General features: G+C 38.9%; 1 protein-coding gene across 1 annotated transcript in view; it reads right to left on the bottom strand.

Annotated features, from left to right (window-relative positions):
- neb (nebulin) overlaps positions 1-16528 on the bottom strand; it is a 64218-nt gene extending 47690 nt beyond the window's left edge. Inside the window, exons 1-30 of the mRNA XM_008290459.1 lie at positions 16441-16528; positions 15609-15707; positions 15204-15287; positions 11625-11663; positions 8934-9041; positions 8623-8730; positions 7827-7931; positions 7631-7735; positions 7401-7505; positions 6648-6752; positions 5970-6074; positions 5770-5877; positions 5199-5315; positions 4538-4639; positions 4343-4450; positions 4131-4235; positions 3920-4018; positions 3239-3343; positions 3030-3137; positions 2800-2913; positions 2489-2686; positions 2235-2342; positions 2023-2121; positions 1765-1869; positions 1390-1497; positions 951-1262; positions 624-830; positions 403-507; positions 169-276; positions 9-86 (exon numbers count right to left, since the gene is read on the bottom strand). Of these exons, the coding sequence (XP_008288681.1) occupies positions 9-86; positions 169-276; positions 403-507; positions 624-830; positions 951-1262; positions 1390-1497; positions 1765-1869; positions 2023-2121; positions 2235-2342; positions 2489-2686; positions 2800-2913; positions 3030-3137; positions 3239-3343; positions 3920-4018; positions 4131-4235; positions 4343-4450; positions 4538-4639; positions 5199-5315; positions 5770-5877; positions 5970-6074; positions 6648-6752; positions 7401-7505; positions 7631-7735; positions 7827-7931; positions 8623-8730; positions 8934-9041; positions 11625-11663; positions 15204-15266 (3237 nt within the window). The 5' untranslated portion in view covers positions 15267-15287; positions 15609-15707; positions 16441-16528. The remainder of the gene's footprint in view (positions 1-8; positions 87-168; positions 277-402; positions 508-623; positions 831-950; positions 1263-1389; positions 1498-1764; positions 1870-2022; positions 2122-2234; positions 2343-2488; positions 2687-2799; positions 2914-3029; positions 3138-3238; positions 3344-3919; positions 4019-4130; positions 4236-4342; positions 4451-4537; positions 4640-5198; positions 5316-5769; positions 5878-5969; positions 6075-6647; positions 6753-7400; positions 7506-7630; positions 7736-7826; positions 7932-8622; positions 8731-8933; positions 9042-11624; positions 11664-15203; positions 15288-15608; positions 15708-16440) is intronic.
- Positions 16529-17670: the final 1142 nt, after the last annotated feature.

Here is a 17670-nt window from a genome sequence, read left to right as displayed (position 1 = left end):
TAGTGAACCAGCAGAGGATCGTCCTGAACTTTGCGGAAGCCAACATGGTGGCCTCTGGCCTTCTCATAAGCCAGCTTATACTTGTACTGTATCAAAGAAAATGTATTACTAATACCATTATTCAGTGCTGTAACATTTGAATAATTTTATGAATAGCACACAACTTACATTACTGGCAATGTCTCTTGAAGATTTGGCTGCAACAATAGGAATGGCATCTTCCTTCACATGATGTCCTTTGAGCAGATCTTGACGATGAGCATAAGTGTAATAACTCTAAATAAATAAAAAAAAACATGTATGTAACATGTTATGTTATAAATATAGCAACAATATAATTTCCGTATATGTTTTTTTATTCACACAAAGACTGGGAAATATTAGGGGGAATCTGCAACTAACCTGGCTGATGTTGACAGCATTGTATCTGGCCTGCATCAGTTCAGGGGCATCAGCAGGGAGATGGTAGGTGTGCATGAACTTCTCTCCACTGGCTTTGTACTCTTTCTGCATAAATACAATGAAGAGACAGATTTATGTCTATTTTGACACAATTGATCAACTAAAGTAATTAAATGAATGTCAGAACAAATGAAGAAGTTATTCCGTTTCCTTCTCCTCACCATATTCATGATCTTGGCGTTGGCTTTGGCCAACTCCATGCTCATGGAGTCAGTGGTACTGGTGAATTTAAGGGTGTCAGGATGCTGTCTGTACTTTTTCTCATTCAGAGCTGCTCCTGCTGCCTTGGCCTTCTCTACCTCCAAGGAACCAATCGGAACCCAGCCAATTCCCTTGACTGAGGTCTCATAATCCAGTTTGTAGTTGAACTGGAAATAATAGATACCAAGGAAGTATTATTACACCAAAAACTGTCTTTAAGATAAACCATCAAGTATTTAGTTATAATATGTCGCAAACATCTCCTTAAAGGAACAATTTAAACATACATCACTGGAATTGTAGTTCATGTTGCGAGCAAGTTCTAGACCCATAGCGTCAGGCAGCAGACAATAATTATGGTGGCGCTTCTTGTAGCCAGCGAAGGTCTGCACTGATGAGGCATGTTTAGCATGAGCTAAACTCATCATGTCCACTGGGGAGTGATACTTCAGTTTGGCCTTGTGGTAGTCCTTCTTGTAGTTCTTGTCACTCTGCAACTTAGCCACTTCCATGTAATGAACCAGCAGAGGATCATCCTGGAGGCTGCGGAAACCAACATGGTGGCCTCTGGCCTTCTCATAAGCCTTTTTATACTGGACCTAGGAGTTAAAGGGGACATAGCATCTCTACATATTTTAAATTTTACTGATTATGTGATGCAGCAAGAAACAAAACATTTCAAACATGTTGTGTAAAAATGGAGTTCAAGCATTTCTGTAAACTTACGTCACTTGCAGCATGTCTGGCTGCTTTGGCGGCGACAACAGGGATGGCATCGGGCTTCAGGTCATATCCCTTAGCAATTTGCTCCTGCCAGGCATACTTGTAGTAGTTCTGAAATTACAGATTACAAATATAAACAACAGTACAATGTATTCACACTAAGGCATGGGTTCATTACATATATACACACAAACACATGCTTTAGCACCCACAGCATATGTCAGTACATACCATACATAGCTGCCTTCAGTATATAGAAAAGTAACAAGACATTTACAAGCAAATTCATTTATGTACCTAAAATTACTGCTTCAAATGTGAGCTTGGTTTACATAACTGAAAACATGCAAACTCTCAGTCTCAGTATTTATGCATTACCTTGCTGATGTTGTAGGCATTGCACTTGGCCTGAATGAACTCAGGGACATCAGGAGGCAGAGAGTACTTCTGATGGATTTCCTCAAGACCTCTCTTGTAGAACCGCTGTAAAGAAAGAAAAAAGAGGGCATGAAGGCAGAAATAACATGTGCTGTGCACTTAGATCAGAGCATAAATGAAAACAATGTTCCAAAAAGTGATCTTGGGGAAAAAAAAGCACAGAGGGACTGCTGTCTCTGGAAGTAACGGTTGACTCACATCACTCCTCTGAAGCTGGTTGACTTTGGCCTGCATCATGATGGGGTGGTCATCAATAGAAGTGAAGGGGATGGTGTCTGGGTGTTGCCTGTATTTTTTCTGAAGGAAACAAGTGAATTAACACGCTAAATCTGTTGTTTTTGAATACTAAGAGTGCAATTTCAAAGACAAGTACATACAGGAAAAGTAATACAATCCTGCTACAGACATACCTCATTAAGGATCTCAGCAGCTTTCTTAGCCTTTTCCACCTCCATGGAGCCAAAGGTGACCCATGGGCTACCCTTAGTATAGGTGTTGTAGTCAGACTTGTACTCATTCTACGAGGCACAGAAACAAGTCAAAGAGGGGGGGGAAAAAACATGTCAGTGAGCACATAATCTCTTCAAACCATCTAAGCACAAGTCTCTACATTCTGATTGAAACCTACAACTAAACTTTCAGCTTAAAGTCTGTCGATACTTACGTCACTCTGTATGACGTTGGCTTGCTTGGCCAGTTGCAGCAGAATACTATCATAGGGAAGGAAGTAGTTGGGGTTGATGCTCCTGTACTTAGCCATGCTTGCAATCGACTGGGATTTCTTGGCCAAGGTGACTGCCATCATATCCAGTGGAGTGTGGTACTTGGTTTTGATCTTTTCATAGTCCTTTTTGTACTCACGCTGTGGAGACATCAGTAAGGGACTGCTTGAGTGTGCCCTCTTTTCTCTGCTCGAATGAACTGATATCAAGGGAAATGCAAGAGACTTTGTCATACAGTGAAGTAATGACTTACATCACTCTGGATTTTGGCCACATGAACGGAGTGTAAGATTTTGGGATCATCATTGATGCTCAGGGCTCCAACCATCTGTCCCTTGTTCTTCTCATACTCCTTTTTATATTTAACCTGTAAAAATGAGCAGATTATAATAGACTAGATAAACAAAAAGGACTCTAACTCATTAGTAAAATCACAAATAATACATAAAGTACAAGAAAATGTCAATACTGTAGCATACTTACATCACTGGCAATGTTTGTGTGAGCACGGGCAGCAAGGATGGAGATGCTATCGCCCTTGACCTCAAACTTTTTCGCTTTAGATTTCTCCCAATCATACTTGTAACAATTCTGCAAAGAGAAAGTCATGCAATTGTTCAGGGAAGTGAAGATTTCCACAAAATTAAAGCTGACAGAAATTCAAATTTAGACATCGATAGAAAATGACTTACGTCACTGAGGTTAAAAGCGTTAACTCTGGACTGGATGAAGAAGGGAGAGTCTGGGGGCACATGACACTTGAACTTTGTTTCCTCATGCTTTGCCTTGTAGTTCAACTGGAAAAAGAACAAATTGGTAAAATTAGTTTCATTTTTAGAACACGTCACACTTTGCACACTGCTGCTCAGGGTGGAGTACAGTCATCATAAGGCAAATGTTTAGGGAAAGTGTTGTTTGATTTTTGGTCACTGGAGGGCAGTAGTGCATCAGTTGGACTCTATCTGACAGATATTGACTGTTCCTTTCCCTGCCTCCCCAGCCCCTCTCTGATCACAGGGTTTATTCTGGGCCAACTGAATGCTTGTTTCTATTTTTACTACAGAGAAATGGCTCTCCAGTTTCCATGGTGCCCATAGAAAGACAGCTGGGCAACATGGATGATTGGGCACATTTAAAGGTGATCTGCATATCCAGGAGAATTTGATCTACAGCATTAGCTCATGATTGTAGCATTTTCAGTCAGTAAAGGAACAATATAAAAATATAGTTACCTTCACAACAAGCACATGTGACTTATGTTGATGATGTTCAAAAGATATGATCGACATATGAAAGATATATAATCTGCCAATTTAAATTCTTATGCATTTTGTGTCAGCATCAAGAGGAGTTGGTCCAAAAGGGGTACATACGTCACTTAGCTGTTTGGCGTTGATGGCGGCTTGAACCATAACGGGCGAATCCATCACTTGTGTGAACTTCACTGTGTCTGGATGTTGCCGGTAAGCTTTCTGAAAACCGTAAGATTGAAAAAGAATTTGTCACACATATAAGTACACTAAAAGAAGTATATGTGAATGTATTTTACTGCAAAGAAGTATTTCATCAGCTATGACCACTCACATCGGTACACTGCTGAAGCTTCTTCGTGGCTTCGTATTCAGGCGTGATTGTTTGAGGGAAGAAGCATCTAGTTTTTATGTCGTCATATTCAGCCTTATATAATTGCTGTAAGATAAAATATGCAGATTGTGAGGAAAGTACAATGAGGTATAAAAAAATCTGTATTGAGTAATTTGACTTAAAACCTGAAAGAAAAATGCGCAAGGACTTACCTCATTCTTCATTTCCTCAACTTTCTGACAGTGAAGCATATAGAGGTCCTCATAGCTGCCGATGTAGTGGCCCTTCACCTCATTGTCGTACTTTTCTTTGTAACGTGCCTTAAAGCATTGTGAAAAATGTAAGTATTTTTAAAAATGACTGGTTTATGATTAAAGAAAATTCTGAAACTCATAGAGGATTCTTACATCACTGAACTTTTTGAGTACAGAGTCCATCTGAAACTTGGGTGTGTCACAATAGTTGATGCTGAAACCCCTGGATTTCTCATAGTTGGCCTTATATACTTTCTGCAAAGGAGATGCAAAACAAATGATGAGCAGGAAAAAACACATGAAACTCTTGGTTTGTAACTGAAATAGGCAAAAATTCAAAAATACATAAACAGCGACAGAAACATTGTATGTACACAAAGTGGACTTGGGACTAACTGTAAAAAGCAAATAAGACTGGTATCTTGAATTAATTGAATCCCTTTTGACATCAGTTAACTGACTGTATGCAAGAGAGCACTGCAAGTGTCTTCCAGACGGTTTAATTAGCACCACTAATATTACAATCCACTTAGAGGCACTGCAAGTCAGAGACCATATATTACGCCCACAACCACCTCAATCATTTAAGCAGTCGCTGTATTCTTTAGTTAAGTGTCTAATAAGAGTAGCTGTCAAATTTATGCAAACATCTCTGGCTATACAATAAACACACAAGGAGACCAGCTATGCAAACTGAATATAGTAGTACTCATTTGAAGATGTTATAACTTGTTGTCCTCAAAATAAAAGATGTCTATTCAAAAAGAACAGCTGGGATTTTTTTTTAAATAAAAAGACCTTTCTTGACACCTACATCACTGAGGATGGTGCCAGCATATCTGAGCTGTCTCAGGAGAGGATTCTCTGTGGCGGGGAGCGTGTTGTAGTCACATTGTGCTTTTGTCTTCTCATAATCCTTCTTGTATTGGACCTAAGGACAGAAACAGATCAGTGTAAGTAAAAGGAGATTAAAGTGCACAGATGAGGTGTGTTCATGTAACAGTGGTGCAGTCGTGTAGTGTAACAAGAAATGTGTCCCTATAATTTCTTAAAATGTGTTTGCATTGTGTATGACTGTGTGTAGTGTGTGGGTGGATATGAGGTATACAGGAACTGAAAAGCCTCTTCACACAGTCTCATATATTGTTACAGCATGCTAGCAAAACTACACGCTGAATCTGTGCGGTGACAATGAACCAAATGTAGCTCTCACAGTCATGCAATGTGGGCACAATACACAGTGTCCCTGCGTCAGAGTGGACTCAGCCTGTTGACTCACACACTGCTCTGAGACATGGGTCAACTCCCTGTCGTGTCTTCCACATGAGATAGGACCTATAAAAACACTCTGATACCTTTGTGTTTGTTCCTGTTTGTGCACTCACCTCACTAGCAGCTATACGAGCCTTCTTGTTTGTGTCGTAAACAGGCGTGTCTGTTTGCATGAAATAAATTTGGTCTTTTTTATTCTCGTAATCTTGCGTGTATTTTCTCTGTAAAAAACAACAACAACAACAACAGTTAAACACAGAAAAATGACGTAACAGCAGAATTCAGAAAATCCGCATTCTCTGTAGGGTCTTACATCGCTGAGGTTGTCCATCGCCACCCTGGCAGTGGCCACGTCGAAATAGGGCGTCTCACACCATTGACCCCTCACGTTTTTATTGTAATCTTCCTTGTACTTAAGCTGTGGGGAACAAATAAGGAACAACATTAGAAGATTATTTTTTTAACAGTAGTCATCTTGTTGTAAAATAGAGGATACATGGATAACAGAAACTAAACTAATATCTCCATATATTCAATAAAACACAATAGGAATGACTAGAATCTCTATGATATGAACCTATAATTAGCCTCTTGCTTCCATTTTAGTGTGGCCGCTAATATCAGAGAGCAGGTGGCCAGTTATCCCGAGCAGTGGCTCCGGCCTTGTTGGTGGCCCTATTTTTGTGAGTGCACTGTACAAGGTACAAGTTTGAGCATCTAAAATATAATTTTCCTGTGCCACATTTAGGTTTATTGCTCTCCTGTGCTCACTTGTGATGACACATCCTGATGGAAAGAATATTACTTGACCTTTAAGAGAAACCAGAATGGACTTTTGTCTCCATAATCTAAATGACAGCCATAATGAAAGGGAGGGAACAACTTTAAGTTCAGATCCTGATCTTAACAGCGCCATAGAAGATGCACAGATAATGTTCGACAGTGGATTTTTGTAAGTACACTATTCAGTGTAGTTACAAATTGTACTTACATCACTGCGCTGATGGGCCACTCTCCTGGCCAGCTCCACCTCAGGAGGATCAGGCAAGGAGGTGTACTTGGCCTTGCGCTCGTCATGACCCTTCTTATAGTGAACCTGTGGGGGTTACACAAAGCAGGAGATAAAATTTATTGAGGTGGTTAATTCTCCAATATTAATATCTAACCTTAGTGTACAATTTGGCCTCTAAATTGACTGGCAGTTTCCCTACATCAGCAGAAAAGGTTAAACACAGTGAACACAAGAAGGGGAGGCACGAATGACAATTTTAATTGCTTTCATAGTGCGCGGAAATTGCTATGTATGATACATCTGACTCAGCACAAACAAATGGACCCTGAGAGGAAGAGAAAACTAAAATGGTGTTAAAAGTTGCATGCCTGAGTGATTGACACTGAATTGCAATCTACCAGCAAAGTCGGTGAGAAATAACTGCTCCGTTGGATTAAAATATAAAAGAGCACTAATGATTGACTCTGGAAATGTGGCTTAAAGTCAAACCATACCTGATTTTTGTGCTACAAAAAACAACACCAAATGACAGCTTAAATAAATAAACCTTATCCAGGTACAGCATAGTTTATGTGATGTCATATCTATGTATACATTGTAATAATATAAACTTCTTTTTAAAAAATATATTTAAAAACTGCTTAGAGATAACTGAGTCAGGTGAGAATGTGTGTGACCAGTGAACAGGTTCTTAACACATATTTTTTGTTATTGAAAGTAAATTTAGCTTACATCACTGAGGACCTCCTGAGCCTTAGCCACCCTGCGCAGCTCGGGGCTGTCGCTGTAAGGGTAGTACAGGGTCTTGTCTTCATCCCAGGCCTCCGTGTAAAGTTTCTGAACAAGGTGTAAAATCATTACTTGCTCCATGCATGTAAAACATTTCAACAGATGCTCCTTAAATTTAATTATACAATTAGATGGTGTTCAAATTCAGTGCTTGGGTGCCACATTGTACCTACTTTGCTATAGTTAGCAGCATTCTTCACAGCCAGAACCAGCTCAGGAGCATCGGGTGGCAGCAGGTACTTGTCCTTAGCCTCGTCCCACTTCTGTCTGTACAGAACCTGCAAGAGACAAACATTGATGTTAATCAGTCAGATTTCTCCTTATGTATTTTCAGACCTTTCTGTATTGGTGTAAATTCAGATACTTTACCTTGCTGATCAGCTCAGATACATGCTTGACGTGGGCGATCTCCCTGGCCTCACCATCATACATGCTGGTGGTGCGAGCCTTAATTCCCTCCATGCGGTATTTAACCTGATTGCGAGATGAGTTATTTCATATTACATACGACAACAGCAAGATCAAATCATTTACTGTCACACATAGCCTATTGATTGGCTACAGAATCTAATTTAATTTAAAGGCATTTTCCAGTTGAGGATTTAACCCCCCAAAAAATCTGTTATGTGTATGAAAGTTATATATTTAGAAGTTTCTTCCATGACATTCATCCCTGTTTACCTTAAAATTGCTGAGATGTAACTTTACATCCTTGGTGCTCGCGCTCACTATCCAACCTACAACACTGTGAAACTACTCTACGCTAGATGACAGCAGGTTGTAATACTGGAATAATTCAGCTACACATGTTCGAGCGCCCAAATAATGATACAGAAAGTCTCACTCTGCAAGTTCTTTAGTTCTTTAGGTTCTTTAGTTTTGTTACACATGAAATCTTGGAAGTCTGAATCTGTGATTTTAAAACTCATTTTAAAAGTCATTGGCTCACTCTAGTTTTAAGGAGGAAATGCTCAGCTATGGTGTTGACAACTTTTTTTTCTCTCACTGTATGTCTTCTAGCATATAAGAACACCATATGGATATGTTCACACGGTAAAACACTTCCTTTTCACCAGAGGGGGAGTCAAACCAGTAATCTTCTATTCAAATAAGCGTCTCATCCTTAAACTTTGGGTGAAACTATGACCGCAGTCCTCAGCAGTACCTCACTAAGCTGCTCCTGGGCCTTCCTGATACGAATCAGTTCAGGGGTGTCAGCGATGAAGGCAGGAGGCGTCCCTCTGGACATGTCATAAGCCTGGCGGTACTTATTCTGTCAAGGACAATGACGATTGAATACAGTATAACAGTCATGACATAAAAGGCAGGACAACCAATAAAAAGATCACATATAAAGCAAAAGTGAATTAATGTAAATCAAAACTATTTTTGAATGGAAAGGGATAACTGGATTCATTTACACATAATAGTGGGTAAAGTTTGTTATTGATTTTTGGCCTAAAACTTGTGTCTTACGTGGCTGTACTGCTCCAGCATCTTCTGGCTGTGGGCCAGGTATGGAGTCATGAACTTGGAAGTGTCCACCTTGACCTTCTTCCTGACTTTCCTGGTGGGCAACCCAGACTGAGAGGAGGACAGAGGGGAATACAATTACCTATCCAACTGACAAACAGACTTAAATGCATTGATTACAGGAAACACACTGGCCAGGAAGTGAAACTACATCCACAAAGAGAAAGGGCTTACTGATACTTAAACAAAACAGATTATTTAAGCCATATTAGAACTGTAATGGAAAATTGTTGATTGACTAATGATTTGACAATGTCAAACTGAAGAAAGAGCTTCTCACCAAACTGATATAATTTGTGTGAGTCTGCTATAGGCTCATTGCTCTAATTACTCACCTTCAATCACTGAAGTGTTTCAAGCCAATATTTATTCAGCGCTAATTTATTTTACATGTAGGTCAGTGAGTCAGAATAATGGAATTATTATGATGTGCTAAGATCATGCTGAATGAAGGGTGACTGAAGGACAGAACAATCCAAGACAAGCAAAAGAGAAGCGTTGAATACACAGTAGCACCTACTATATCTATGAGCGCCTTGTGCTGCATGCGGTGTCAGGCTCAGCAACATATATTCATAAGGTTTACAGTACTGTATCTCACATATTGCCCAGTAAAGCCACAAAGGGACAAAGGCACATTACAAAAAGCCACCAACTGCCCCAAAAAGCAGCCATTTCTTCTTGGAGGTCACATTAAAATTAGCAGAGTTTTAACTGATTTACTATCTTAAAACAGATTGTGAGTACACTCTTGTGCAGTATTACTTAAATGCTACATGATTATGAACTTTATCACCTTACAATAATTGCATTACTTCTAAGTTGAGCAGTAGGGCATTTGTTCATATGCAAAATAAAAAAAATAACAGTTTCAAGTCAGGAGACATCATGGCCAGGTCATCAGTTTTCAATATTTTCTTCTTTTGAAACTGTTGTGTAATTTTGGCAGTGTGCTTTGAATCATTGTCATACTAGAATATTCTTCATCTGCCAACCTTCTGCAGACTGGGTATCATCTTGTCAGCCAGTACTTCGGTATATCCACAGGTATGTATGGTGCCATCTATAAATATCATTCCCAAAAGGTTTTGCAAATATGGACCCCCATATGATCACACTCCTCATACCATGCTTCACTGTCAGGGCTGTGTATTCACTGTGGTAGTTCTAACCAAGTTTACGTCAAACATGCGGGACCCCATGTGAGCCAAACAAATTTATCTTGGTCTCATCTCAACAAAGACAATGCTCTCACTGTTCTTTAGGTTTCTTGTCATGTTCTTTCGCAAAGGTTCATCTTGTAATTTTGTGCCACAGAGCAAGCAAGAGTTTTTTATGGTGGTTGAGTAAGATGTTTACATTATGCACAGTTCTTCTCACTGTCTGACCCGTCATAGTAACCATGATTTCCACTGATAACCTCTATGCCAAGCCTGAAGCATCTGTCTATCTGTTTTTCAGAGCTAGATTGTGCAACTAGCAAATTGTCAATGGCGCTGACACAGGAAGATGACCTCGAATTTGTTCTTTACCTCCTGATTACCACCCCAACTGTGTTTCCACAGATTTTTCATTGGTCATTGATCTTCTTAAATCATTCTTCAACTTTTTGAAGTCTGACCATGACATTTTGCAGATTTTGGAGCAATTCTTTTCTGTGTGAAGCCATGATGCAGATACACAGACACACATAGCCCCTTGTCCAGTCTAGTCCCTGTTTTCCATATAGTACATTTAAGACAACAGCCATTGTGTGAATGTGCTTTTCAGTAAAAAGGATTATGACTGGCATGACAAAATAACTTAACAAGTTAGGATACTGGAGTTGAGACCCTACAATGGGATTTATGGTGTAATTTTACCAGCGTAATTTAACATTTTAGGAATGAAACCCTACAAAATACATATATAAAACTTTACCTTACTACAATACATATTAGGCCTAAGACAGTACAGTGTTATTAATTATGTAGAAAAACTTAATTAATGTAATAATGCAGTTAAGACCCTATGGTATTATAAATTACAGAACTTTATGTAATTCATATAAATATCAAGGCTAAGATCAAACAACATGACTAATTATGGAGATTAACCTGACAAAATTAGACAAAACTGAGAAAGTTCTGGTGTCTGTTGATCTTTTTATACCCTGTTAATGCAGTTAGACTCATTAGAGATCACAGGTATACTCACTTTAGTTACAGTTATCACAGGTTTTCTAAAAAGTAACTAAACAATTAACTAAAGTATTTGGTTTGTTCATAGGAGGAAATACTCAACTTGTCAACTTAGACTTCATGCAATTATTGAGAGGAGATACAATTTAAAAATATGTAACATTTAAGAAATATTGTACAGAGTTGTACTTACGTCAATAATTTTAACTGTACTCTGGCAAAACAATTTCCTTCGGGATGAATAAAGTTTATCTTTATCTTTATCTTTATCTTAATAAAATTCTACATACCTATCAATACCAAAGAGACTATGCACTCAATGAAATAAGACAGCAGATTATCCATACAGGCATGCAGACAAGGAGGGGAAGGCATCATAAGACATGGGAGACAATGGGACACAGGGCTTTTCTGCCCTGCATTAACTACTGTGCCTTGGTAGAAGGTGCTTTACCTGAAGGAACTGACTCGTGCCAGTGACAGACGATCTTATCTGCTCAACATATTACAAATATAGGACACACTCTGGGTTTTTAAAACCAGAACACGTTATGGGAGAAACAGCACAGTACTTTTCGGATTGAGGGTGATTTTTCCAAAGCTCTGGTATTCATCTATTACTGTCGCTGACACTTCCAGTAGGAAAACCCTCAACAATGCATCACATTAGTCGCTATTCTACTAAATGCCATCAAACCGTCCATCAATTCCACAGAATCTGAGTTTTGTCATCGGGGGTTTTTGTTGTAACTTGCGATAAACTGATTAACTCCCAACTCAATTAGAGTCACAGAATGAATGGTAAGATCCCCAGCGGTGGATACAGTGTGATGTAATTGTGACTGCAGTCTAATTAATCTAGGATCATACAGAGGATAAAGAGTCATTAATATCCTCAGCGCTATGTAAGCCTGACCGCTCCAAATCTTTGATCCTCTAACCAAGTCTAAAAACACCAGGCACTCACATGACAGTATTTCTATTCTTATTTGTCATTTCATACACCACTGTTGCTGTTATCAGTTGCTACAGCACAAAGCAGTACACAAAGTGTTTAAACAGCTTTGTAATCTCTACATCTGTTCACAAACAGCGCTCATGGGTTTAAAGGATTCGTTCACCCAAATATCTAAATCTTATTTTCCCCACTTAGGTCTATATTGGCATCTATCCATGCAGGTGGTTTTTGGTTTTATTTTCTCAGGAGGATGGAATTTAGTTTGTGGTGCTCACAACATTAAAAAAAAGACATTCAAAAATAATCAACACAAGCTTATCTTTCTGGAAACAGTGTCCTGGATGCCATGAATTATGCATTCACAATTATTGACCTGGCCAGTTATTGAATCTGATGTTCACTATTTTTCTGATTATCAGTATGTTGTGTTTTTAAACCAGTGATCACTGAAATAAATTTGTTAAATAAATAAAATGCACTATTTTGGCTTTGATGTAACCACCTTTAGTCAATCTATGGTCTTTAACATTATTCCACCCACAGTACTATCTGATTGGTTAACATTACTATCAATGTCCTGCCAACACTGAGGGATAAATTGTAAAAAGTTTATTTCAATAAAGAATATTTAGTACATAAGTAAACAAAACATTTTAATAGAAGTTTTATGATGAAGTTTGTGTTATTCTAAATTTTGACACCAAGATTTTTTGATTCAAATACATATCAGTTAGCAGTCTCCTTGTTTACTAACAATATCATATCAGTGCTGAAAAGCAATTCAATCGATCCCTACTCTGAATAATCCACAGCCTGCTTGTATTGAAAGTTTTCTCTAGCACAGAAATAGTCTCTGAAAACTGTTCAAAACGTGTTAAACTACACAATTTCACTTACATCTATTATACTGGAATGCAGACGGTTATCTTCACACTTGTGTAAATGAAAACATATGCACAAGTTGCATGGATAGACACTATTCGAGGTATGGTTTGGTATTAGGATGAACTAAACTCTTAAGAGCAAAACGGTATTTTCTAGTGAAGCAACTCAGATTACAGCAACTGACAGAGCTCCTACATACTGCTCCATGAATAGCACCTATAAATTGCAGCCCACCTGAAATAAACTTCCCCTTTCTTAGGAAGCAACACAGTGTAACATTTACAATCACAGGAGTGCTACCTGGAGACTTTAGGTGCCAACCATACTTCCTTAAAATCTACCTGAATCTAGGAATAACCAGAGCTGAGAGAAAGAACATCTCAATCATTTTAAACAACATTTGTAAGAGGCTTCAATTATCTGAATCTATGAGACAGGAGAGAACCATAAGTGTAGACAAAACTCTACAATTTGTTACAATAATCCCTAAAATGCAGAAACAAATCTGTACAATGCATGTTTTTCCAGGCAACCACCTCCCCTGACCAAATTCCTTGCACTGTGACGTTAACAGTGTGATTTACAGCACAGTGACTCTTCTCATTTTCTCCTCTCTCTCTCTCTCTCTCTCTGACTGGCTTACTTTCTCTCCCTTTACTCCTTCCTCCTCTCCATCTCTCTGCCAAAGTGCTGTAGACGTCCATTTCTAAATTTGTCTGAATGCCAGACAGAGAACTCTACACTCCGCCCCTTCATGACCCCAGAAGTTAAGTCATTTTTTAAGTTAGGAGAAAGAAAATCCTGGAGGTTATAATGATTTAAGCTCACTAACTAGTGAAACAAAACAAAAAAACTTCAGAATAACTACACTGTCTAAATCCTTGTGATGGTGTTTTTAATGATATACTTACTGTTATATATAAACTGAATAGCACTATGTTTCTCCCCATTCTATAAATCAAATAAGAAGCCGTCTTACTTCTCTTTGAAAACAATGCAATTTTTCTCCACAGTATAGATGAAAGTGCTAGTGAAATCAGAGTGTATTGACTTTTAACCATTTGTCCCACATCCCAAACGATTTACATCTTTGCAATAAAGATGGTAAATCTATTTGAAACTGTTGATATGTTATATGGGAGGTAAACGATTAAAAATAAATAAATAAATAAAAAAAGATTGCTTGGTATGATTAGGTAATATTGTGACAGCCATCATTCAGACTCCCCTATAAGATATCAGCAATATTACGCACAAACAAATACGAGGCCAACTTTAATCCTATTTCACCAGGAAATGCGAGATTAAGTGTTAGCCTTCTGTTTTCACTCTTCCATCGGACACTGAAATGGAGACGTTGAACAGAACAATATTTCTCACACAAAATGGGCTCTAAATGCAGAAAATATCAACTTTTGAGGTTTGTTAACATAATCTGGAGAAAAAACATGACTGGAAATTGGTGATTAACACTAAATGGCATGATTGGTGTGAAATGTAATAAAGAATCTCAAAAGGTCATTTAAGGCAAAAGACAAAATAGTATCTTCCAGAAACTGGCACACCCCCAGAATGTATGTAATCTTATCTTAGCACCATCTATGCTACACGGGAAGGATACGATCGTAATTTGGGTATCGCTACATAATTGAAAAATGTATTCATCCAAAGGTTAGATATGTTGGAGATAGCTGAACGGCTGCAACAACGTTCAAGTTAAGTGAATGTTGTACAGCCATATACAGATGTCTGTGGAATAAAAATGACTTTATCGGACAATTGTGTAATGGTTACATCACTCGACTCCATTTTTCATGAAGGCACAAGTCCAGGTAAAGGTATGTTCGCATTTAAAAGAACAGCAGTAAATTACAATTTGATTTACAGTGTAATCTAGGACTTAAAACCCATTAGAAGGTGTCCATCTGAAACATAACACCAACAGACATGGATGCCCTGTTCCATGAACTGCTGACTATAAGGGGTATCGTCACTAGTCTAACTATTCATAGGGCTTCTTGCTAGACCTGTAGATCCAGCATAGTCTCTTGCCTCTGACTTAAATGAAATCAAGTTTTAATCACATTAAGGCTGAAAACCATAAAACCTAACTGAGTGTGGTAGGGGGAAATGAAGAAAAGCTGTATTTACAATTAAAGCGCACAACTAAGTGAGAAGACGTCCACTAACCTCGTCAAGCTCCTCCTCCTCCTCCTCCTCCCCAAGCTCATCAAAATCTTCAGTATCCGCCATTTTGGGCCGGTTTTAGAAGCTCTACAAAAAACACAGATTACATTTTCAGGCACTCATTATTGAAGCTCTGAATGGGTGACATTTGGCACATCTAAAGGGGAAGCATACAGTGTTCTGCATGTTCTATCAGTAGCATCAAGTCAAAGTCTCAAACAGCATAAACTGGTACTTGGACAGGAGATCAAAGGATAATGTGCAGCAGGGATATTTTAGGATGCTCCCTGCCATCCCCCTGTTGAACTCAATTACCTTATTTTTTTTAAAAAAAGGAATAAACAGCAAACACATGCTCGAAAAACATAATAATAGCACAATGATGTTCAACCAATGTGCTTGGCATACCAGCAAAAGATTCTCGCAGTATATCCTGACAGTAAGGAAGCCTCACTTGCCATCCACTAGGGTCTCAACCTGACTCCGACTTTGTGATTTGCCCCAGTCCTAAACGAGATAATAAAATGTGTGAAACACCTTTACAAAAGTGTATGTCAGTTATCACACGGGGAGAAGAGCAGATTAGGAAGGTGAGGCATTATAATAGGCCTCTGGATGTGTGACAGTCACCCCTCCTCTCTTGCATGCCACACCACAGCTCAAAGAACTGTGCCTCCTGGCTGAAGCTTGGCGACAGCTGCCCAACAGTGCTTCAGCTATTTGACATGTAAGCTAATGCCACGGCCTGATTGGTTGACTCTGTTTAGCAAATGGAGATGCAATGCCTTCTGAGGCTGCAGGTTAAATATAGGATGGCACACTAACTACCTTTTTTAGCACTTGATTGCCCTCTCTTTAAATTAAAATATACATTTATCTGTTAAACAAAAAGTGAAAGAGGCAGAGCAATTGAGGTAGAAGGACAAAATAGCCAGACAGGTGCTAAGACTTTGGAAAGAAGACAAAGTGGCCAGGCTGCTGCTGCTGCTGCTGCTGCTGCAACTTCAGATACATCCAAAGGTGGGCCTGGTGTGATCTTGCTTGAGTCTTGCAGTTCTGGATTGTTTGGTTACTCCTTCAATGTGCAACACAGTGTTCTCAAATCCTTATTCCTCAATCAGCGCCTCCTCAATCCAGATGGCAGCAGGAGATGGAAACAATGGATGTCCAAGCCGATGGAAAGCCATGCAGGTTGTAGAAAAACATGGATATGTGGGGTTTTATCCTTTCCTTTGCTTACCAGTTATGTTAAAGTTTAATGGTCTCCCAAGCCGCCAAAGCCTCCCCAGCTTCCCTCCAGAGAAACGCTGGGCGACAGCACACAGCTGCGGTTTCTACCCAGGTTATCATGTGGCTGACGCAGCCAATCACAGGCCAGCGCTCTCATGTTTCAAACTCTAAATATACCTAGGAGCACCTGTTGAGGCTAATGCATCAGCGGTACAGTTATGAGGAAGGCAGTGGGGTGAGTGGTGGGGTCTAAAGAACACAAAAGTAAACCCACACTACAACAGTACCACCCAGTGTGGATGGTTTAGTGACAGATGTGATGTTGACAAGAGCAAATGTTATTGTTTTTTCTGTAATAGATTTGGAAATAGGTATGATTACAGATGAGAATATGAGTATGAGGAGAAGCCTAGCTTAAGGCCCAGCACGGCTGCGACTGTCAGATCTGTTGAGGTCATCTGTCAGCTGACCCAGAGCTGGCTACGTCCCGTCAAGAACCAGGTCAACATCAATCTGAGACAAGACAAGAAACAATATGCCACTGTAACTGTGAACCACAAATGAATAGCTACTCAATGTGACTGTAGCTGAAAAAAGATTAGTCTGATAAATCACCAGTGTTCCCTGGAATGAGGACGAGCCTGTAAACAAATCATGAGTCATCCTATGCAAGTCATGACAATTGTTTTTGGAATAAAGATTGAAGACATCTGACATGATTCCTTTTAGATCACTGAGAGACAATTTACTGTGGATACTCCTATACATTTTATGGTGTCTCTCCTCATGTGAAAACACCTTAAAATACTGTTTTTCTCTTACATTTCACCTGAAGTGGCTTTAAGGTTGTTAAAAATCAACTTAATCTTCACTGTCTGAACGTATTGCCTTTTACTGGGGGACACCAGTTTTCTCTTTAATAACTGATTCATATGTTTGCATCTGAGCAACAGCTTCCAATGAAAGGAATATCAACACACTATCTTTGGATTTAAACCCAAGTTTCTGTTTTTTAATTAAATGGAAACATTCTTTGAATCTAAAATATTCACCTTTATTAGCATTTTCATCTTTTAAATGAATCCTAATGCATCCTAAGTATTTACATAATTTTATGTACATTTCACCAACTTTCAACCTGACATACTTCATGTGTTTGGAAACTTTAGGATGTGTACTAGAATTTTAGGGTTTCTCTTTGGTGGTTTGAATGAGGTTTGGATGTACTGTACAGGTATGA

Source organism: Stegastes partitus, unplaced genomic scaffold, assembly GCF_000690725.1.
Source record: "Stegastes partitus isolate 25-593 unplaced genomic scaffold, Stegastes_partitus-1.0.2 Scaffold674, whole genome shotgun sequence".
Taxonomy (NCBI): Eukaryota; Metazoa; Chordata; class Actinopteri; family Pomacentridae; genus Stegastes; species Stegastes partitus.
The sequence above is the reverse complement of the archived record's forward strand: the minus strand, read 5'-3'. Positions and strand labels throughout refer to the sequence as shown.